We start from the raw sequence: 23,500 nt of genomic DNA, 5'->3' as shown, positions 1-23,500 counted from the left end.
GAATTCCGTTTCTTTCACAGAAGTAGCCATAGTCATCAAAATTGTCCTGTGTGATTCTTTTTTTTTTTAAAGATTTATTTTATTTATATTTATACAAGTGTACTGTAGCTATCTTCAGACATACACCAGAAGAGGGCATCAGATCCCATTACATATGGTTGTGAGCCACCATGTGGTTGCTGGGAATTGAACTCTGGACCTCTGGAAGAGCAGTCAATGCTCTTAACTGCTGAGCTATCTCTCTAGCCCCTATCCTGTGTGATTCTTGCTGTTTGATTTTCTTTAGGGAATCCTTCTCCACCTTTAAGGTGTCTGTGTGTGTGTGGTGCGTGAGATTTTATTTTTCTTATAGACAGCTAATTGTTCTAATGATACTTACAAAATAAATTATTTTTGTATTTTTTAATGCTGTATGTGTGTGTACATGCACATGGACCTCTTTCTGAATTTTAAGTCTTATGTCATTGTCATTGCCCTTTTTGGTTATTTCAAAGCAAATTTCAATGTGATTTAATCCTTCTTATAGAAGGATTTCTGTTTCTTTCTGTTTCTATCTAGCTTTAGCTGACCAGAACCTACTATGTAGTCCAGGTTGGGCTCAAACTCACAGAAACCAGTGTGGCTCTGCCTCCTCTACAGTGTGATTTAAAGTGTGCACCAGTGTGCCAGCTCCTTAGAATGAATCCAGAGAGCTGGTTAACTGGTCTCAATCCAAAAGTGGTCTTAAAGTCGACTTTCCCTGTTCCATATATGTTGTAGGTTTGGGTTTTTATTCTGCGAACAACTAAGACAGGTTTTTGTTGAAATTGCATTGTGTTAAGGAATTGATTTTGGGAAAGTTATTTACTTCACTGAACTGAAATCCTGTCATTCATGAACATGGTTTCTCTTCTGTGGGTGGGAGGTCGCTGACAGACTTCTGGGAAGCTGTCATTTTCTCCACAGACATTGTGGCCATGCTTTTTTAGTGACTTCTATAGTTTTTCCTTACACTGCAATGCCTTTCCTTGACATCTTCTCATTAGTTAATATCCATACACTGAATATTTTTAAGTGCATCAATGTCTAATTGGATTCTCTTGTTACCTGAAATGACTTTTCTGTAGTTTAATTTGGACTTACAACAGTCCAAAATTTATATTACATTGTTGACTAGATAATATGAACTTGGAGCTGTGAAAATAGTTGTACTTCTTATAAGAATAATTACAAACTCTCGGAATTAGTATGAATTTCATTCATATACAAAGGATAGAAAATGCATTGACTTTGAAGATATGCAGCCTTTTTTTGCCTTCAGTTTTAATGGATCCCCTTCTTGATTAGTTTGTTCACATTCTAGCTAGATTCTTGAGTTGAACATTCTCTCAATTTGTTATATTTTTTATGGAAAGAATTGGGGTTTCAAAGTTGCCTCCTGTATACATAATTGTATCTGCAGTGACCTTGGCGCCCGGTCAGGGAGTCTAGAAGGGCATGCGTGCCACTCTTCAGAACTCTAGGGGATGCCAATCACGCAGTGCCTTTGCCAGAGCCTATATGCTGCATAACCCAAGTGGCCCTCCTTCATGGGCCTATATTCACCTCCAAATATTTTATATCTCTATTCTGTTCTTTGGGGTTTTAAAAATTGTGGTTTCTTAAACAGTGGGCTTTCAATTTCTAAGCAAACACCGGTTTGGCCGTGTTATCATTTCCGGAATGTAAATTACGAGCCACACGTCATAGAGACTGCTTTTGCAATGTATTTAGTTAATTTTTGGAAGTTTGGCTTGTGTCATACAATATTTGTGACACACAAGTGTCAGGTTTTATTCACTTCCATCATTCTGATCATTTTAATGCATTTTTGCGGTAGAGTTACTGTTACTGAATAATAGTTTTACATTTGTTTTGTTTTTAATGTGTGTTTATGGGGGAGAGTCTGTGCATCTGAATGCAGGAAATGGGGAACAGGCTTAGGATTGTTTGTAGGTGATTAAAAGCCACCTGATGCAGGCCCTGAGAACTAAACTCACATGATCTGCTAGGACAGATGATTTATGTTCTTATAGGCTTCTGTCAGCTCTAGGCCATGACATTCCCATCCTGACGTCTTCTCACCTGTGCAGTTTTGACGGAGAAAGGTTAATGTGCTTCGGGAGTGAGCCATCTTGCTATTCCATCTGTGAAATGGACTCCAGTTTGTCTTTCCAAATCCAAATGCTGCTGTCCTCTCTCCCAGGACACCTAACCAACCCAACAATCTGAGGAACTTCTGCTAAGACTTTAAACCTTAGAGTTGGTTTCTGTTCTGTCTCCTGGGCCTGCCATACCTTTCATATTCCAAGGCCTTGAGAAATTTCTGTTGCCACAGCTAGCATGATAATCCCTCAGACCATTGACCCAGGAACTATCCATGTTGGCCTTCATGAGAAGCCCAGATTCCTGGGACTTTGACTGGGCCCACAGAATAGGCAATGGCTCAATGGGTAAAGGCCAGAAATCTGAATATATATGATCTGTCAGAAAGTCTCCACCATTTAGTGTCACTACAGTTAATCCTAAATGTTGTTGTTCCTCGGGAATCAACTTAGGGGATAGTTACTTACTAATGCCCTCCACTAAACCAAAATGTGCAGAGTATAATTAATGCCTCAGTTTCAGGAGTTTCTCAGGGGAGCCTGAAGGTCCACTCTTTCCTGTATTCTGAACTACAACAATGCCTTAACTTTCTATTTCGACACAAATCAAGAGTATAAAGAAAAAGTTAATTTATGATCCTTCTGAAAAATAGGGCACCTGTCCACTTAAGTCCTCATTGTAGCTTTCTGAGTGCTTCGCTGTCCCAGATAGCAAAGGAATCTGGAAGAACCTTGGCCTCACACTGCCACAGAGATGTCTTCTTCGCTTTCAAACATTAGGCACCCAAGAGGCTTAACCTTCAAAAGAGATAAATTTATAGGAGAATTAAACTAAGTAAACTACAATAATAATAAATGATCTGTAGTTAACCAGAGATTTATTGCCAAACTTTATAAAAACATAGACACTTACAAAAACATTATTGGCTCATCCAGTGAAGAACTTACTGCCAAGCTCAAAGACATGAGTTCAAACCCTGAGGCACACACGATGGGGAGAAAACATGTCACACACACACACACACACACACACACCTGAATATGAAAAAGCATTACATGCTAGATACCAAATTATTAAGTTGTAACAAATTTACTAAGTGATTTGTACAATTTGTTACCTAAGAGGTTTGTACAAACACACCCTGGTGGAGTCCAGGCAAGGGCCTTGTGTATACCAGGCAAAGCCTGTAATCACTGGGCTACAGCCACAGCCAGCAAGCTATCTTAGTGTTTTTGCATTGGTTTCTAAAGATTCTCCTAAGGGAACTGACCCGTCTCTAAGCAGAACAGTGTCAGAGCCTGCTGCTCTGCTTCCTTAGCTGTGATCGCTGTAGGAGTCTGGCTCAGGAGGCAGTTACAGAGCTGGTTTTCATAGCTGTGATTTTATTTTTTTAATAGCCTTCACAAAAGAGCCATCCATAGGAACCAGTCAAACCAGGCGCCATTCTTTACCTCTGGTTCTTTCTCAGGCAACCTAAGGCATGTTTAAAAATCTTCTCAACTAACAAGAAAAGGTGTTTGTGGTCATAATACAATTAAGTTGGAAATAAATTTTAGATGATAGCATATTCAAATCACAAGAGTGGTCACTGTCTCTAGTGTTCTTAGTTTCCAGACTAGAGGGCGGGCCAGCTGGGGCTGGATCTCAAAATCAGTCCACAAATCTCTCAATATATTCTCAGTCCTTGGAAAATTTGAGAATTTCTTGAGGGCAGAGAGATGGCTCAGTGGTTATCAGGATCTAACGCTCTCGCTGGGAGCCTGAGTTCTGTCCAGCACCCACAAGGTACAGCTCCTATCATCTGTAACTCCAGCAACACAGCTGCTGCCTCTGGCCTCCAGGGTCCTGTATTTACACGCACACACTCACAGACAGACACACATGTACAGATAATTACCAAAAAATCTTTCTTTTTAAAGTTTTATTTTAAGAGAATTGCTTGTTCTAAAACATGCTTATAAAGGATATATAACACAAGTTTTTGTTTTTAAAAACCACAGTTAACTAGTCAGTAAAGCAGCTATTGAATATTCAGTAGGTGCCCAGTATCCAATTAATTATGGATTTAATTGACTACAAAAACAAAATTGGGTAACTAAGTAGTTAATAGTTATATTCTTCAAACAAAAAGAAGTGTGTGTGTGTGTGTGTGTGTGAGAGAGAGAGAGAGAGAGAGAGAGAGAGAGAGAGAGAGAGAGAGAGATTACTGTTGAATAGTGAATGCTGGAGATGTGTGGGAGGGAGGGTGTTCTGAACCGGGGTGATAGGAGAATTGCAAGCTGAAAGGGGAGACTTTTAAAAAAAAGGCACAAGTCCGGCATGGAGGCCCTAGGATGCCACAGCTCCAAAGGCTGAGGTGGAAGGATTCTGAGTTCCAGGTCATCCTGGGTTATGTAGTGGGACCCTGCTTAAAAACAAACAAAACAACCTAGTTTGTTAACATTCTCTCCTTGTGAATGGCCTTCCCTTTGAATACTTCAGTGAGTGATTATGACAATTGATCTCTGGGCATTTTCTGTCTTTGCTCCACCGCCATCTTGTCTTTAGCTATGCTGGTGCTGTGCGGTTCCAGCCCAGCTCAGCAGGGATTATGGAAGAACAGGGTCAGCTGCAGCTGTGGCTGGGATACTTGGGGCTTCTTCCCCACCCCTGCCCAAAGACAAGTTTGCATCTGGGGTCCTCTGACTGTAGTAGGGCTCTTACGCTAGATGAAATGTGTATGCAGATATATCCATGACTATCTCTAGAGATATAAACAGATACACACAGACTCTTTCCATTGTGCTCTTGACCCGGAAGGGTGTCTGTCAGGCACTTATTCTTGGCTACTTGAGAGCGCTCAACAGCTGTTGTCACATGTATGTGCTAACACTTAACACACAAGTCAAGGAGGAAAGACAGTGCTGTGTGCAGCACCCCACCCTGGAGCTCCTCACTGTGGAGCGGCACAGCACCGGCCACAGGACCACAGCTCGGTACTGGTGGCCTTGCCCGTGGCCCCTCGGCCTGCATCTCCACATCGTGAGCTCCTAGCCATCGCTTAGCAGGGCCTACGTGCTAGTTCTTCACAAACTTCCTAAAAGCTCCCCCCACCCCCTGTCTCTCCCCCATTGAGTACTGTGTAGGGGTCACTCTATCAAAGCTATTCTATGACTGTGTCTGTCATTTGTCTGAAGTCCATAATGCCCAAAATAGTAGGAGTCCACACAGCCTCTAGATGTGTAAGCGAACGAATGGGCATGTGGATAAATGAACAGGGATTGAGTTTGAAACCACAATAAAGAGTTTTAAAGATGCATTGTCATCCTCTGCTCCCGTCCCCCCCCTTCTTCTACCACCCCATCCCCCTCTTCCTCCCACGTCTACCTCCTCACTGCCCATTTCCATTCATTCTTGAGACTGGTGAGGAAACCAACCAAGCCTAGCTTGAAACCTGCACCCCCTCTTCTGCCTCCCCTGGTGGATGCCTGCTGCAGGAAACAAACGTCTGTGCGGTCGGGTCCGCAGAGGAGTTGCTGGAGAGACAGGCCGTCCCTGATCTGTTATGATGCCTCAGCCTGGTGGAGAGACAAGCAGCAACTCCTAGACTCCAGTGGGCGTCATCCATATTTAATGCACTGTTCTATCACCGTCAAGCATCTCAGATGGTTATCAGCAGCACTTAAAAATATGACTCCTTGTTAAATAATTAATACGGGTGATGGGGAAGCTTCGGGCAATGCTCAGAGCCCTGGTAATTAACCGGCTGGTTACAAGAAGCAAGCAAGACGGCTTAACCACCAAAGCCACCACGTAGGGCTGGGTGTTTAACACAAAGCTGTGTGTATGTGAATGGCCACAGAGACAGATTCGGTAGTGGTGCCTGGGTGGTAGGGGAGAGATCACAAGCTCTCTCCAGTTTAAGACTGTCAGAAAACACAGGCCTTCCTCATGCCCCAAGCGTTGCCCGCCCCCTCCCTGCCTCCAGTTACAGGAAGAGCCCAGTACTTGGTACCTTTTGACGGCAGGAGCCGAGAGTACACATCTTTTCTGTTCTGGAATCTGTTTTATCCACCTCCCTGGAGCATTTAGGGATGAACCGAACCTCGATTTGTTTGTTTCTTGCGTGTTCTCAATATCGTTGGTTGTTCTCAGAAATTCGCCTGGTAGATTTCTTGGAGGAATTAGTCCACAGCATCTCAGTTCTAGGAACTGAGAGAGGAAAATGGGCCTATAACTGCTCTCCAGCCAGGGCCGATTCCCACGCAGCCCGTCCCACCGGCCCCGAGGAAAAGAAAAAGCTTTGTCAGATGAAACATTGTCTTGCGTCCTTTTGCGCCATTCGGGACAGTCATTCTGGTAGGAACTATCGGGCGATAATAGGACGGTCTTTTCAGAGAAAGCCCCGGGTTTCAAGTTAGCAGGAACCATCTATCAATTCTTAGGATTATGCCATGATTTACTGTCAGAGCACCATGTGTTCTGTGATTTTCTGCCTCCTGTGAAACACTGTGCTTTCCTTTCCTATTGATGTATCAACTATAATAGTTACAAGCAGCTACAGGAAAATCAATAGCTAGCTTTCATTACTGTGTACATCAAGTCAAGAGCCCCACGCTTCAAGAGCATGTCTTGTTAGATACTCACCAGTGGAGGAAGGTTGAACACTGCTTTTTTTCCAGATTGGATGAGAAAAATCAACTTCGAGAATTGTAAGCATTCAGATACACACACACACACACAAAATTATACATGGGCTGTCACACATATACTACACACACACACACACACACACACACGTATGTACATACATACATACATACATACGTATAAAATGTATTTCTATTTCTGGTTGTCTTCTAAATGGAAGTATAGAATTTTACGAAGGGGGTGGACAGAGGTTTAATTCTTTTATCAAAGGAAAACAAGCATTCCAAAATGAACATAAAGGTCCGTTGCCATGTGTTCTGTTCTGTAATCGTCTCAGGCCGCCCAGGCAGCAGGAGTAAGCACTAGCATGGCGACAGTTGGCAGGCAAGCACTGGGCGGGCTACAGAGAAGTACAGAGCTGGGATGCCCGAGTCTTAACCAAAGTTTCATTCTCGTTGAAAATCCATGTTGGAGAAAGAGCAGGGTATGGGATCTAAATGCAACAAAGACATGTATTGTCTTTGGATCACATTTAGCGACCAGACAGTACATGGAAGTCAAGGCGGCCAGAGAATAAAATGCACGTGCAGGTCCTGGGGGCTGTCAAAGGCCCCGTGCTCTCCAGAACGTCAGCCTTCGTTTCGGCCACACTCACAGGAGCCGAGCAAAGCAGTTTAAGGAGTCTTGGTTCTGGTCCATGCGAAATCATAAAACCCATAAAGCCCCCATCTCAAACCATGTGCAGTGCACGCATCCGAGCCTGTAGGTTTGCAGGGTTCACCTACCACTTCCTTAGAGTAACAGTCCGAGGCCATGGTTACCGTCTAGTTCCAAACCCCAGTTCACTCTCATCTTGAGGATTATAGACTTATATATATTTAGTGAGAAGGTAAATCTGTGTTTAAAGAATTAAGGTAATGTGGCACATGCCTTTAATCCCAGCACTTAGGAGACAGGCAGGCAGATCTCTGAGTTTGAGGGCAGCCTGGTCTACAGAGCGAGTTCCAGGACAGCCAGGACTACAGAGAGAAACCCTGTCTCAGAAAAACAAAACAACAAAAAAGAATCTTAAGAAACTATAAACTACTTTTTGAAATATCTTGGCAACATTTAAAGACATAAAACCTAATACACAAACTTAGACCTTGAGGACTAGATCAATCTCCCCCAGTGGGCCATTTTGAAATATTGATGAATCTAAACAAATGGTTTGATTTCTTTCTGTCTATTTTGTCTTGAGGGGGTGAGAGGAATCATGTTAGCAATGGTCTGCTTGGAGAGCCTGTTTTCTTTCATAGTCTTTGAAACTCCTGGGGAGTGCTGGCTCCCCCCCTCCCACGGATGTGTGTGCCAAGCAGCTTTTGCATTCTAACAAAAGCTGAGTGTTTGGTATTCTTCAGGGATTGTGCAAAGATGCCTTATGTTGGCCCTCATCGCTATAACTGAAGATCCTGGGAAGCCAGCTATGCACTCCCCGACCCTTCTTCTGCACCACTTCTGGGAAGAAGCTCTTAATTACCTAAACTAGTTACAGTATAGTGACATCAGCAAGATTAAATTGTCCCTTTCTTTCCCAGTGCTGGACCTGGAACCTATAGCCTCACAACACTAGACAAGCACTTGACCATTAACCTCTATCTTCTATGAATCTGTGTATACACATACACACACACACACACACACACACACACCTCTACTTTTTTCCCTTTAGGATTACAGTAGCTTGCCACTCCAACTAGCCTATCATTAGTCTAGTAGCTTAAACTCTTTCTTTTAAACATCAGTTATGTTTGTGTATCTGCGTATGCCTATCATGTGTGTCCGAGTTCCCGTGGAGGCCAAAAGAAGTTATCACAGTCCCTGAAGCTGGAGTTGCAGGTAGCCTTGAGCCACTTGGCATGGGTGCCGGGGAACACTACAGAGCCACAAATGCCATCTCTGAGACATCTCTCCAGCAACCCCCTCCCCCCAGCTTAATAAACCTGCTCTTCATATGCTCATCCTAACTACCATCGGAGAGGTGTGAACTGACTGCGCCTGACACTTCCCCTAGATAGCACCTAGGCTTCTAGTAAAACCACAGCCTCAGCTGGGTTAAAGGGAGAGACCTCTCCACAGCCACCCAGGAGACTGTTTGCTCTGGCTTCACCCAGTTCGTGCCCAAGGTCCGAAGGCACAGACTTGGGCAGGAAAGGATCAGGATGTTATAGACAGCCGGGGCTTTCCAGGCCGGCTGCTCTGAGCTCTGTGTGGCCACACTGATGGGGAAATCCGAAATGACAGCAGCTGTGCCACCCACCCACTGGCTCCCCGACAGAGACACTGCTGCTGGTTAAATACATACACACGTATGTACATACATACACACACATACGTACACACACATACGTACATACACGTACATACATACACACATACATACATACATGCACACATACATATAGATATGTATTTGTGCATATATATACATACATATGAAGTATGTATATAGCAGGCTTTAAACACAGATCATTGAAAGATATCTTGTGCAGAAATTGTGGGTATATTAAAAATTAAGTGCCAGGCAGTGGTGGCATATGCCTTTAATCCCAGCACTTGGGAGTCAGAAGCAGGCAGATTTCTGAGTTTGAGGACAACCTGGTCTACAGAGTTCCAGGATAGCCAGGGAGCAATGATGAATGAGAGGGAAGGGAGGAGGAGAGAAGGGAGGAGAGAGGGAGAGAGAGAGAGAGAGAGAGAGAGAGAGAGAGAGAGAGAGAGAGAGAGAGAGAGAGAGAGAGAAGGAAAAGTAGGTTTGTAGCTGACCAAGCATGCACATCAAGCAAAGGCAACTGTGCTTATAGTTTCTCTAATTAGTCACATAAGATTTGAATTTTTCTTTCCAATTAGGAAAAAAAAAAAAGAGACTCAGGTCACCATTTTCGTTATCTTGAGTCCACACAAATGTTATTCTGTGATCTAGTCAAATTCTTAAATTAATGATACTGCAGTAAATTATAGAAGAAATGGTCTGGGGTCTCACAAACGCACTATGTACTTTTGAGCCTCAGTGTCCAGAAGCGACTTCAGATCCTCAGTGTGGATCCCCTTCAGGTTTACCTCTGTTGTGCTGGCGCTACGCATGTGTGTCTGCTATTGAGTGTGCTTGTGTGGAAGTGTCTGTGGCCCGCCCCACAGCTGGTGTTATTTCCTGTTCTGGATTTCCCACTCTTCAGTAACTGCCCTCGTACTAGACACAGTTGGGTAAAGGTCAGGTCTGTGCCATGCACTCTCTTCTGACTGTGTCCAGCCCAGCAGGCAAAACCCGCCTGCAGCCTGAGCAGTAACCTGTAGCTGTGTCCTGACGACCGTTAGGGAATCACCGACCCTCACTCATCCCCACAGAACCAGGAGAAAGGTTCACTCCCAGAGAAAGAAGGCAGAAAATCCCATCATCTCTTCTGCACCCTTCAGCTAAACATTTGGGAACTCCTTGTTGATTACCAGCACAGGCAGATGATTAAGAAGCAGTGGATGTTTATGATGCACTTAAGTTGTCCATGTGTTGGCTGTCACGGCTTTTCTGGCTTTCAGGACTGTTAAAAGATGCATCATTTGCCAGCCCCTTAATGTGCCTGCAGCGGCTCACTCCCACCTGCAACACCAGTTCCAGGAAATCTGACACCTTCTTTGGGGCTCCTCAGGCACCCCCTACCCAAGAGGGGTGCAGTCTGGGGTTCAGAAGTGGCAGGGCTTCAGGGAGTGGGGTAAGATGTGCAACTCAAAAGTTATCAGGACATCTCCGCTCACACCAAAAACCGGTAACACGGAACAAGATAGAGATGGGGCACAGAAAGTGGAGCTTAGACTGTAGCCTCTCTAGACCCAGCTTTGCCTTTAACCAATATTAGAAGAGAGACTAATACTGTCTTATGCATTAAATCAGATAGTGCTAACAGCAAGAGGTGTTAAAAACCCATTGCTGAATTAAAAATCAGTGAATGAATTTCGAGCATAAAACTTTCTGTCACTTAAATTGACACCGTTTCGACACCTGCCAGGCAGTGTGTCTGCTGTGCGTTTGCACTCAGATTTGGCCTGGAATAGAGTGTGTTCTTGGCTACACATGCATTATAGTTGGCGATCCCCCCATGAAGCTCGTGGGGAGAGTATTTGGGTTGTCTTGTCCTTAACCATGAGATCTCACGAGACAGTCACGGTTCCACAGTGGCAGCCCGAGCTGAGTGACATCTGGGGACCTTTGTCCTCCCTTGTGAAGGCCAGTGGAGAGGTCAGAGCAGCTCAGTAATGACACTCATCCTTTGGGGCTCGTGTCTGGAAGAAGGTGGGCTGCTAAAAAGTTTAGCAGCTTTCCAAGGCTGTAAGATTTCCTAGGCAAGAACTGGGTGGCTAACGGAGACAGTTGTTCAATACAGTCGGCACCTCAGGGAAAAGGAATAACTAATGCATTTTGAGCCAGGTATTGTCCTAAGCTTGTAGTCATTAGTGGCTTCTGTTGTTGTTTTTAAAGATGAGAATACTGAGCTGTAAAAGCAGTTTATTTAGCAACATAAGCAGATATCAAATATATCATGGTCACCGACTTAGCCAAATCCTGTTATACTTCTAAAATCATAGATGAGGATCACCTCCTTGTCAGGAGACAAGCCCCAGGATTTCCCAGCCTAATTTCCCTGTTAGATCTCCACTATATGATTACACAAATACCGAACAGATTGGTGATATAGATTTTCTGTCTTTCACAGAGAAATACAAATCCATGAGCAAATGAATGAATTATTAATTTAAGTTATGTCCAAAACCTCGATCAGTATTTGGATTTAACGATCTTGTTAGGTAACCCATTTTTTTTCCTTCCTCTTCTTTTAGCAGCCCACCCTAAAGACCCTATCTTAATTCTTCATGCCAAATAATTCAAGCTAAATATTGGTTTTCTGGATAATGTTTTTTCTTACTTTCAACCTCTGTCACACTGAGCAGAATTTTAATAAGCTAAGGGAAATGATATAATAACAGGTAAAACGTGCATCTAAGTCTTAAAAGGCAGCTTTATTTTAGCTTCACAAACTAATGAAACCCTGGATGCGTATGTAATGGTGGTTCTCACAGGCCTTCCACTACAGAATTGTGTGGATTGTCGGGTATTGTTACTCTTTAGAAGAAATGGAAGCAGAGCATCCCAACTACATGCTCTGCTGAAACAGAACTTTTCAGCCTTTCAAAAAGCCAAACCTATACTTAAATATTAAATGTTTACTATACATATTAAAGAACCATCATTTCTGTAACCTCAAGCCAGTGCTTTCTGGGTACTGGGTGCTAAGTGCCTTCAGGGTACTAACTAGAGTTATGGGTACTAGAGTTATGTAACTGTTAAGCTAGAGGACCAGGGTTTGGCTCCTTGCACTCACATGGCAATTCACAAACCTGTAGTTTCAGTATCAGGGTATCTGACGCCCCCTTCTGGCCCATGTGAGCACTGCATACACATGGTACCACAACATTAAAATGCACAAGTTCTCCTCCTGACACTATCTATCATTTATTAATTGTGTTGTCTCTTTCTAAGAAACAGTAAGTGCAGGGTTGTAAGGAAGTATAAATATTTGTTATAAAATAGATTGAAAGGCTTTGGCAGTAATTAAAAAAAAAAACAACTTTTAATTCCCAGACAGGCAATATTGTATAAAATGCCAAGGTAGAAGCAGACACAGTGAATCTCTTAATTCCCAGATGTTTCCAGTTCTGCTGGTTAAAGCTGAATTTATTTCTCCCAAGTAAGATCTTCAGAGCCCAGAACTTCCCAACAAAAATAAAATTGAAACCTATTATTTAAAATAGTAGAGTTCAGATTGGTCGACCTTAACTGGTGACCCCTTACCAAGCTCAGCACTACTGTTTGAAGAAATTCTTGTTGTTGTTGTTGTTGTTGTTGTTACATGGGTTTTTGTTTCATGTGTTGGGGCGAGGGGAGTTTTTATGAGAGCAGGATCTCACCATGAGCCTCTCAGCTGTATTCTAGTTCACTTTGGCTGACCTTGAACTCACTTCCCAAGTGCTGGGGTGAAGGGCACGCACCACCACGCCTTGCTTTGGTTTATCTTGACTTCATTTTTTTTAAAGTGCTAAGAATTTATTCTTTTAAATAGCAAGTATATCATACCAAGTTTCTCCTTTCTATTGGCATGAAAAGGGTGCAGGAAATACTGCTCTCCTGCACTCAGAGCCAACCACACTCTCCATGATACCTCGGAAGACAAACCATTACAAAGATGTTGACGCAGAAGGACATCCCCCAGGGGTCTGTTTCTGGGTGCGACACAGGACAGTGGCTGCTGCATCTGTCTTTCTGGCATCTCGCTGAGCAGGACATTTCTTTTTGACACAATCAACACCTGGCAGTGAGGCCCAGCTCATGAGTTGCACAGAACTATCACCTGGATTGCATAATGTGGAATGCATTCTTTCATCACTGCCTTTTAAAAGGGACTTTTAAAGAAAGTATTCTGGGACTCACAGAAGCCTCTTTTTTCCTGTGGCTGCTTCCTCCCTTCCCACCCATGCACATTTTTTGCCTGAAATGGTCTCCCTTCCTCCCCTCTGAGAGAAACCAGTGCAGATCAGGCTTTGAGCAACCTTGTGTAGGGGCGGGGGAGGGGGCAGAGACAGCAGTGGCTCCTGGCAATCCAAATTGGAGGGCGTCCTGTAGACAGACTTGTGTTTCAAAGTAAAGTATTTCTGTAAAATACTGAATTATGAAGGAGTATTGATTATGTGGGTAGAAGAATCTAGAAGACTCCATCTTTTGTCTTCCAGACTTGTTATAACATAGAAATGTTACGATCAACTACTTATTCTCAGTGTAGCACCTTGTCTGCTCAGTACATGCTGTCCTCTCAAATGCTACCTTTCTTCCTTCCTAGACACAATCTTGAAAGTTGATATTGCTTGCAAAGCACTACCAAAGCTAGCAAGTTGAACGGAATTGGGCTGATGGCCACACGTAGCCAAAATAATATTTTAATTGGCCAAGCTAATATTTGATCCAAGTTCATAAAAGTTTGAAGTCAGATAATTAAATGCAAATACTGTCTTCATCCCAAAGACGGTAAGAATGCCTTTAAGCTAATATTTTTTAACAAGAACTGTTCAACAGCACTCTCTTGTAAATTTCATCATACCTGAGGCAGTTTCCCTCATTCGATTAGCTGTGAAGCGGAATTTATCCCTGAGGCAAACCAAACATCTAGTACAGGCTAAACTCCACAACTGGAGCTTAAATTTGGCTTAATATATCCCCACTTGGATCTGCCTGTTTAATTCTCTTTCATATGATATTGTTGGTTTATTCATAGTCCTGACTCGCCACCTGAACAAACTGAACCTCATATCTTATTCTAGGAAAATAAGAAAACTTTGCGAAAAGCCACCGAAGTTCCTGAATGGAAATCAAATGCAAATGTGTAGCTCTAAACTGTTTCAGGATGTCACTATAAGAATGGAGGTGTGGCGGGGCTAAGAATGTGGCTGTCTCCTACTCCACAGGGACAGTGTTCTCCATGAAAGGATACAGGGATTGTGACTGCTAAGACCGGCCAGGGCAGCTGCAGTTTTAATGCTTATGTGAGAAATGCTAGCGTCCACCCATTTTATCAAAAGTTAAGTCTGTTTCACATACAATTTTTTTTTTTGAGTTTAAGGGCACTAAGAAAATTTGAAGTAATATACCCCCTTTAAATTTTGTTTCTTGGTTCAAAATATTCAGTCAGTTCCCCTCCAGGGACCTCATCCTGTCTTACTGTCCATGAATGTATAGGTACTTGTCCCTGTACATGCCTGTGCCTGACCTGCACAGGCCAACACTCCATGGAGTGTGTTTGCTGCCCTTAAAATCACAACACCATACCTCAGCTTGCTTCTGTGGTTTTGGTCCCTGATGATTTATGGAAGTCACAAATCATTATAAATTTGTTAAACATGTTTCTAGGTATATAATTAGGCACATAATTTAGAAGCCAAGACTGAGGATTGTGAATTCCAGATCAGCCTGGGCTATATTGATAAGACCCTGTTTCATACTTTAAAAATTATCTGTGTCACCCGATACCATGTCCCTAACATGGCACATGGACCCAAAATAGTTAGTTTAGAAGATGTTCATATTACTATGTCACACTTTCAGACAAATGCCCCCCCTCCCCCATTCATGTAGCTTAATTTCTACAGTTTTTTAATCAGGTTGTACTTTTTCTAGAGATAAATTGTAGGAGCTATGTTCTACTATACCTGGAGTTATTTTTGAGTTTGACAAGGCTATAAACCTAGTAGTTTGGTACTGCTGTCTTGCAGAAAAAGTGCTCAGTAAATTCCCATTGCAGTCTTTTTTTTTTTTTTATTTCATCTTCTTGGGAGCCTAATAGAAATTACTAAGTTCAGTAATACAGGCACTGGGTATAGGAGGGTGTGCCTGTGCTGTGTGGGAAATAAGAAATACGAGACAGGCTGAAGGCTGCCTCCTTCCAAGAGAACATGTCTAGCAGCAACGACAAGAATGAACCAAGGACTAGTGGATCAAAAGCAGAATAAACCTTAACAAGAAAGATATTGTTAGAAGAATTTAGAAGATCTCCAAACACACCAAGCAAGGGGATATGACTATGAAATAAGTATGCAGACATATTGTTTAATTTGACAGAGACATCATCCTAGGCTGGAGCTCTGCTCTGCATGCCGCTGTCTTGTAACTAACAAATGACCATGGTGCACCTAATGGGCAATGAGTTGGTCATAGACAGCAGTGTCTGCTCCGAGCCTGGGCTCAAGACCAGTTACCCGATTGAAGGTGAAGGAACGAAGATCTCAGTCAGCACAGACCCAGGCCCATCTGAAACCAGTTGGTAAGGGGTAGAATCAGACTGGAGAGGTAAATGCCAGGTGAGTGTCTTTAATCAGTAGCCCAAGGGCAGTGGCAAGCCATTGGAGAATTGCGAGCACACAATCAGATTCCCATCTAAAGCTATCCTTCCGACTGTCCTGAAGAAAATGGACTGGAAGCAGGCAGCATTGGAAGAATTGAAACCAGTTAAAGAGGTTGCAGAAGCAATAAAGGCACATTATGGTAGTGACAGAGAGGAAAGGGTAGATTGGAGACATAATTAGGAAGCAGATCCAACAGGACCTGGTGGTGTGTGGACTGGCAAAGAGGGCCACAGGAGACTGGGCTGAGTTGTAAGCACTGAACTTAAGACAGACACACCTCCAGCATCTGGGTGGAGAGGACATAACTGTGCGGAAAGTCAAGTTTCATTGGCAGCCTCCAGCGAGGGCATTGGCAGAGCCAGGGATGTTGTTGAACATGGTAGAGAAGAGTGCCCCACATGGAAGGCAGGCCAAAGGATTCGAGAAGCACACACATACCTGATGTTACAGACAAAACACCCGGACAGCACAATACATAATGGAGTTGGGGTGTGTGTTGTTTGCTATTAGGAAACAATTCTGTGTAAAACAAAACCTGCTGCGAATTCAGTGTGGGAGAACAGCAGCATGCCAAGCCTTGACCAGACAGACAGACAGTCAGACAGACAGAGTTCATGAACTCTCAAATCCCACCCCCAGTGATGTACTTCCTCCAACCTTCCCAAACAACAACGCCACCAACTGGGTGGGGGAGGTATTCACATGAGCCTATGGGGGACATTTTGCACCACAGGCGACATGCCCTATACCCATCACACTAGCCACCCTGTGTACTTCCTGGTGTGCTTTTTCTATAAGTCGGTCGGAAGGCAATCATGGCTGCATGGGACATCCTCCATATGTCAATGGTCCTTGAGCCCCATGTCCTAGCATGTCACATACAACATAAAATAGCATGTGTGTTCATGTCTAGTTGGGGCTCAGACCCTAAAAATATGGGAGGGATGGATGAAAGTTGCCACCTGAAACTTCAGATTTGACAGTGTTTCCCTTGAGGGATCTTTTGTGTGCATGGGTGCTTTGTCTGCGTGTATTCCTACACACCAGAAAAGGGACATCAGATCCCGAGATAGACAGTGCGAGCTGCCATGTGAGTGCTGGCACGTGAACTCGGGGACACCACTGGAAGAGCTGTCAGTGCTCTTAATCAGTGAGCCATTTCTAGCCTCTCACCGAGCTTTGTGATTGAAAATGGAAGCTGCAAGTACTTCTGCCTTACTTTAATTTTGGAAAGTGAAACATCAGAGAATCTGTTATTTGTCCATGAGAAGTTAGTCCTAGGGAAATGGCCAGGTTGGTTGATTCCAGGAAAGACCATACCCACTTTCCACATATTGCTGGAAGCCAACACCGTCTCCACGGGGCATCTGAACAGTTACAAGAAAAGCAACACTTACTCGAGAAGGACTTTTAAAAGACCCTTTAAAGCATGGAAGCTATTCACGTTTTGTACATGGAAAAGCTGACTCTGAGGAGCTGAGTAACTTGTTACTGGGGCTGGTCGTGAAGACTGTATTAGAGCACTATTGTCTTTGGTTTTGTTGAACTCAAATTGGACCATGTGATCAAATGGTCTGAAAACTTCCCATGTCACTGAGAAGATCCCTCCAGACCCCACCCCTACCCCTTTTCCCTGAAGACTGAATGTAAGACTCGGGGACACCACTGGAAGAGCTGCCAGTGCTCTTAATCAATGAGCCATTTCTAGCCTCTCACCGAGCTTTGTGATTGAAAATGGAAGCTGCAAGTACTTCTGCCTGAATGTAAAACAGTTAAGGGCAAAGAAACTTCTTGGCACCTTCACAACTCACCTAAGCGGAAAGAGTTGGGTATTATTCCAGGGACCGCTTCCTTCTGTCCTGTTCTGAGGTTTTTGTCTCTGTGTGACTCTCTGTGCCCAACAGTCCTTCCCTCTGTTGCTTAGTTCACCTTTCAAAACAAGTGGGCTAAAGAGATGGCTCAGCCGTTGAGAGCACTGACAGGACTTCCAGAGGACCTAAGTTTTGAGTCCCAGCACTCAAAATTCCTCAGGCCTCACCTTCACCAAAAAGCCTTGATGTTCATCCGATGAGGTTTTAAGGTCTCTGTATTCACATTAAAGGAGCTACGTAAAACGGGCTGGTCAGCGTTCCTGTAGCTTCAGTATCTGGCTGGGGCTCTTCCAAGTAAGTTAATTCATGCATCGTGTGTATGGAAAAGGAAGTGTCATAGGGTTTCTGTTGCTGTGAAGAGACACCATAGCCAAGGCTACTCTTATAAAGGATATTTCATTAGGGCTGGCTTTCAGGTTCAGAGGTTCAGTCTGTTATCATCAAGCATTTAGGCAGACATGGTGTGGGAGGAGCTGAGAGTTCTACATCTTGACCCAACTGCAGCCAAGAGAGGACTGAATCTCTATTCCCCATGCTGGGCAGAGCTTGAGCTAAAAACCCGCCCCCACAGTGACACACTTCCTCCAATAAGGCCACACCTCCTAATAGTGTCACTTCCCACAGAATGTTCAAACCACCACAGGAAGGATTGCTAGAATGTTTTCTAGACAAGGGCCCACAGTTGTAAGAGCCCGTGTTTCTCTAAAGAGTTCAGGCATTTTGACTATCAGTCATTCTCAAGCCTCCTAATGCTGTAACCCTTTAATATAGTTTCTTGTAATGTTGTGGTGACCCCCAAACCATAAACCCTTTTTTTTTCTACTTGTAACTGTAATTTTTCTGCTGCTAAGGGGTTGCAAACCATTGGTGTATATGGTTTTAAGAGCAGCCCCTCCAAAGGGCTATGTTTCTTGTTACTAATTTGCTAAAGACATTGTTTGTTCTAGTTGGTGAAGGTGGGTCTTGGCTTAATATGCACGTCATCGTACATGGTACAGGGCTATAGGGATGAATTTGAGATCTTGAGTTTCAGGGTTTACTGGAAACTCTATTCTCAGAGTTTGATTTTAGGCAACTGCACTGAAGACTCCCCTCCCTTCTTCTCCCTTTCTCTTCCCTTCCCCTCTCCCCCAACCCTACTTTTCATCAGTGAATTTTGTTCATGTAAGTTTCCTAACCAACCTCCAAAACTTCTCATGGAATTATTTATACAAAGTATTCCATTTTATTCCCTAAAAATACTTTTAAAACTTCCTTGCAGAAAGTTCTATTCCCTCCCATAAAAGAAAAGGCCCTTCAGACAAAGTCTGTCATCTCTCTCAGAGCTTCAAGGAAAAACTGCCTCTTTCCCTCAGCTTGGCTCTAAAAATCTGGATGTATCTCAGGAAAAGACACCCAGTCCTGGTCCCCGCCAGGCCCCTGGGTCAGTGAAAGACCCTCTTTGAACATGTGTGCAACAGCAAGGTTGCTGGCCCTCCCGTGACAGTGACCAGGGAGGCCAAGGGTTCATCTTCAGAGAGAGCTGAATCCTGCTAGTGACAGAAGTCAGTGCAGTAATGTATTCAAGAAAGCCTAAGGGTTTACTTCTCAATAAGGCTGGGAAAAAAAACCTGAGCACCCCACTGTGAGCTTATCATAATGCGCTTCATAGAGAAAGTTGGTAATTAGTCCCTGAGTGAATAAAGTATTACAGAGGAGAATTGATACTTCGAGGGAAGGCAAAATGCTCTTGCAATCATCAAATTTTAAAGGCTGCAGGAAAGGTGTGGGGATGCCTTTGCCTGTTTACATACAGTCTCTTAACGCAGAATTTGTAATCATGACAAGGGTTTTGTTTTGTTTTTTTCAATTGTGTGAGGATGAAGGTTATGTAAATTCCAAAGGAGTGCAGCGTGCCAAATGCAAGATGGTTGAGAGCAGGTGTAAAGTGCCATTGGGCTGGGGGTGGCCTGGAGGGGGGATGGGGGGGGGACGGGGAGGGAGGGTCCAGTAGGAGGATTCTGGTGGGTATCACTCGTTCCTTCCAGCTCTGGGGTTTAGGTTTGCTGCTGCAATCCAAATGCTTCGCAATACTGTTTGCTAGGGGAACCGAACCACAAGTCTCAGTACTTGTCTATTTAAATTTTTAAATGTTCAAAATGTTTAATTGTGTCAAAACCAATTCAAAGGTTGATGTCAGAATACACTCAAGTTTTCAAACCCTTCCTAAAGAAGAAAGACATGCAAACCACATCATAGTAAATCCCAGGTTTCCTGGAGGGAGGTGTTTTCACCTATATTTTGGAGTTGCCTTTCTATTGCTTTTCGGTCCTTGTTAGCTCATCTCTGGACCATTTAGATTGTTTGGGGGAAAAAAAAAACAAGGTTTATCTCAGAGGTTCAAGAGACATAGGACCGGAGGGAGCGATTGCAATTCCCGGGAGATCTCATGCAGCCCAGACCAGGGGAGGGAAACCCTCATCTCTAAAACATGAAAAGCACGGCTCACTATCTGGACCACAGAACCAAACCCACCGTGTGACAAGTGAACACTGACTGGAATATACCTTATGCAGTTTTTTAAAAACCGTGTGTGTGTGTGTGTGTGTGTGTGTGTGTACGCAAAATTTTCCAAAAAAATTAGTTTCTAATTGAAAAAGCATACTGGGTCACAGGAACATAAGAAGGGGCATTTCATACTTACAGTTAATCAGTCTTGTGAAAATACAGCGACAGTGTAAAGGAACAGTAATTAGTATATTTTCCAAGGATACCTTGACTAATGTGTGGTCCTCTCCCCAGAAGCCTGAAGTCTCTGTGGGGAAATGGATCTGTGGGGAAGTGGACAGTTTAATAGATGGAGGGAGGCGGCTCCAAGCAGGAGAATGTGCAGTGATCCGGCACCAGCTTGCCAGCAATCGAGAGCCAGTTAATCAACCTCGCCGTCTTTTCTCTTCCCCCTGCATGCCAGGCCTGAGTGGAATTCACAATCCTGTCTCGTGTGTAGCAGGATTACACATGACCACCATACCCCGCTCTCCTTAGTTTGCTTTCCCCCAGTCTATCCGGATCTTTTCCATCAGCATCTACTTTAGAAGTCTTTGGGACAATTAACAGTATGCACTTTATTATACTTAATGCTGAATTAATTGAAGCAGCTTAGAGAGATAATTTAGTCATGTGAAGTCTACTCTGGTGACTGAAGAATGAAGAATATATATTTGGCCAAAATAATATGAACCTTTTCTCCTGTATGGAATGCTTCAAATGTTTTGAACTTTTCAAAGAATACCAGTTTGGACCAGAGTTTTTGGAAGTTAATACAAAAGATAATCTGAGAATTGATCTTATGTTTCATACTGTTTAAATCCCTACATCCTGCCTACCAGTCTCTGTTGACAGCCTTTCCTCCTCATGCACATCTGTCATTGTCGTGTGAATTGATCCCATTTCATATAGGTTTGGTTTTGTTTTGTTTTTTGAGATGGGGTCTCTGTATATAGCCATGGGTGTCTGGGACTCACTCTGTAAACTTAGGCTGGCCTCATCCTCAGAGATCTACCTACCTCTGCATCCTGAGTGCTGGGATTAAAGGTATGGACCCCCACACCTGGCTTCGCTTCATATATTTTTGTAGTTATCTTTAAATTACTGGAACAAAACTTCCTACTGAGGCAGAACATATTGAAAGTATTCCTAACCATTTACATTTGATAATTTCTAACCAAGCAGAACACTAGATGCTAGGCATATTGGTAAATGTTTTATAAGTCATATTTCACATAAGATGGAAGTATTCAGTTAGCTGCTAACTTCCACGTGTCAAGTGTCAGGTGCCACAAAGGGTGCAGTGCTTCTGTGTGGTACGTGACTGGCTGCCCCACTCAGTAATCACACAGTTTGGGACCTCCCATCTCTCTCCCTTTGAACTAAATAAGGCTTTCTCTCAGTTGCTATATCTGCTTCTTACCGATTCCTCATTGGTTTGAATCTGGACCAGAGACTTGGTAATAGAGAGATGTCATTTCGCACAAATGTAAACATTCAAATCACCCTGAAAATATTTCAGGGGCACCTTATTGTAGCCCCATTGAGAGACAGGCAAGAGGAACACAGGCAGGTATGGCATAGGCTGTTGTAACAGCGCCTAAACTATTGGCTATGAGTTACTATGGCAACAGTTACCTTTCATCTGGGACATTTAACCTTGCACTAATCTTACTCATAGTATTTGGTTTTCTTTAGAATCTTGTTTATTTTTGTCAGAAAATAAAAGGATGAAGGTGGCTTTATTTGTTTATTCTCTATGCAGGAATATCTATAAACACATCTGTGTATTCTTTCTTTCCCAGCAGCTTCTATACTCACTTTGAATAAAAGTTATGTAGTGAGCATAAACTTCAGAAGTAAAAATCCCATCTTTCCCCTGCCCATCATCTGTGTGTATTTGTCCGAGCATCTGACTTTTGTGGCACTGTAACTCTTATCCAGTATGTAGAAGGACCTCAAGGGCAGATGTCCTAAAATTGGGTGCTCACTGGGAGTTAGGCAGGATGGATTGCCCGTGTCCAGCTTCTTCATACCCATGACCCAGGACCAGGGGGAAAAAAAAGTCAGACTTATGAAACCACACTGAGGTTAAAGGGCACCGAGCAGCCTGCCTTGTATTCTGCCTAAAGGACAAGGCTTTCCATTTGATAAAGATCATTAGTTACTGAGATATATATTTGAGAGAGTTTCCAGTAGCAGAGTCTTCAGTTGGCAGTCACTGGAGTGTACCAGATGGTTCATTAGCATAGGCTAGACAAGTCAAAGGCTTTCAGAATCATTTAGAAAATGTCAAACAGAAACAAGAACCCTGTCACTTTTTATTAGAATTAACTACATCACACCCTGGACACAGATTTCACCTTGGGTCAGAAAAATTAATACAGAATTATATGAATTGTGTAATATACTGGTTTAAGATAGGTCTTTCTCTAGGGACTCATTTGCTAGCAATATATTATGATCCCTCTACTTTAAGAATCCTCAAGCCTTTCCTTTTGTAAGATATGAGAAGAGTTGACCTTGCTCAAAATCCATTGGTGTCTAATTGATTTGAGGTATATGCAGAATTTCAACAAGGCGGGCTTGCAAAGCTCCTTTGCGATCCTTTTCCCTGGAAGCTTGGTGAAGAGGGCTTACTGAATATTCAATAGCATATAAAGTATGCTTTATATCAAGAGGAAGAGACAGCTACCCATGCACTGAACATTGCTTCAGTAAATAGGAATATAAAAAGAAAAATACACCAAAATGAAATCTTCTTTGTTTTAAATGCAGATGTCAAGAATCTCGAGAACTTGCAGCTGGTGGAAGGTGTGCAGGAGCAGGTGAACGCCGCCCTGATGGACTACACGGCTTGCAACTACCCACAGCAAACGGATAGATTCCGACAGCTAATTCTTCGGCTACCAGAGATCCGGGCAATCAGCAAGCAGGCAGAAGACTACCTGTACTACAAACACGTGAATGGGGACGTGCCCTATAACAACCTTCTCATTGAAATGCTGCATGCCAAACGAGCCTGAGCCCCTAGGAACAGAGACTGGAGGAGGAGGAGGAGGAGGAGGAGGAGGAGGAGGAGGAAGAGAGGGAAGAGGAAAGACAGAAAGACAATACTCTGAACTGCTCCAAGCAATGCTAATTACAAACTTGGTTTAAAGACACTGAATTTTAAAAGCATAATAATTAAATACTTAATAGCAAATAAATGATATCAGGGTATTTGTACTGCAAACTGTGAATCAAAGGCTGCATATCCCCAAAGGATTCATATGAAAGACATTGGAATGGAGTGGATTGAACTTACAGATGGAGTCCAATACCACAGCAGAATAAAATGGACAGAACAGTCCTTGTATATTTAAACTAAT

The 23,500-nt window shown here is 43.3% G+C and overlaps 1 protein-coding gene across 1 annotated transcript in view; it reads left to right on the top strand.

Annotated features, from left to right (window-relative positions):
* The window catches only part of Nr5a2 (nuclear receptor subfamily 5 group A member 2), a 103,870-nt gene extending 80,705 nt beyond the window's left edge, over positions 1-23,165 (top strand). The window contains exon 7 of the mRNA XM_052201061.1: positions 22,908-23,165. Coding sequence (XP_052057021.1) covers positions 22,908-23,155 — 248 coding nt within the window. The 3' untranslated portion in view covers positions 23,156-23,165. The remainder of the gene's footprint in view (positions 1-22,907) is intronic.
* Positions 23,166-23,500: the final 335 nt, after the last annotated feature.

This window comes from Apodemus sylvaticus, chromosome 12, assembly GCF_947179515.1.
Source record: "Apodemus sylvaticus chromosome 12, mApoSyl1.1, whole genome shotgun sequence".
NCBI lineage: Eukaryota > Metazoa > Chordata > Mammalia > Rodentia > Muridae > Apodemus > Apodemus sylvaticus.
This window is presented reverse-complemented; position numbering and strand designations above follow the sequence as displayed.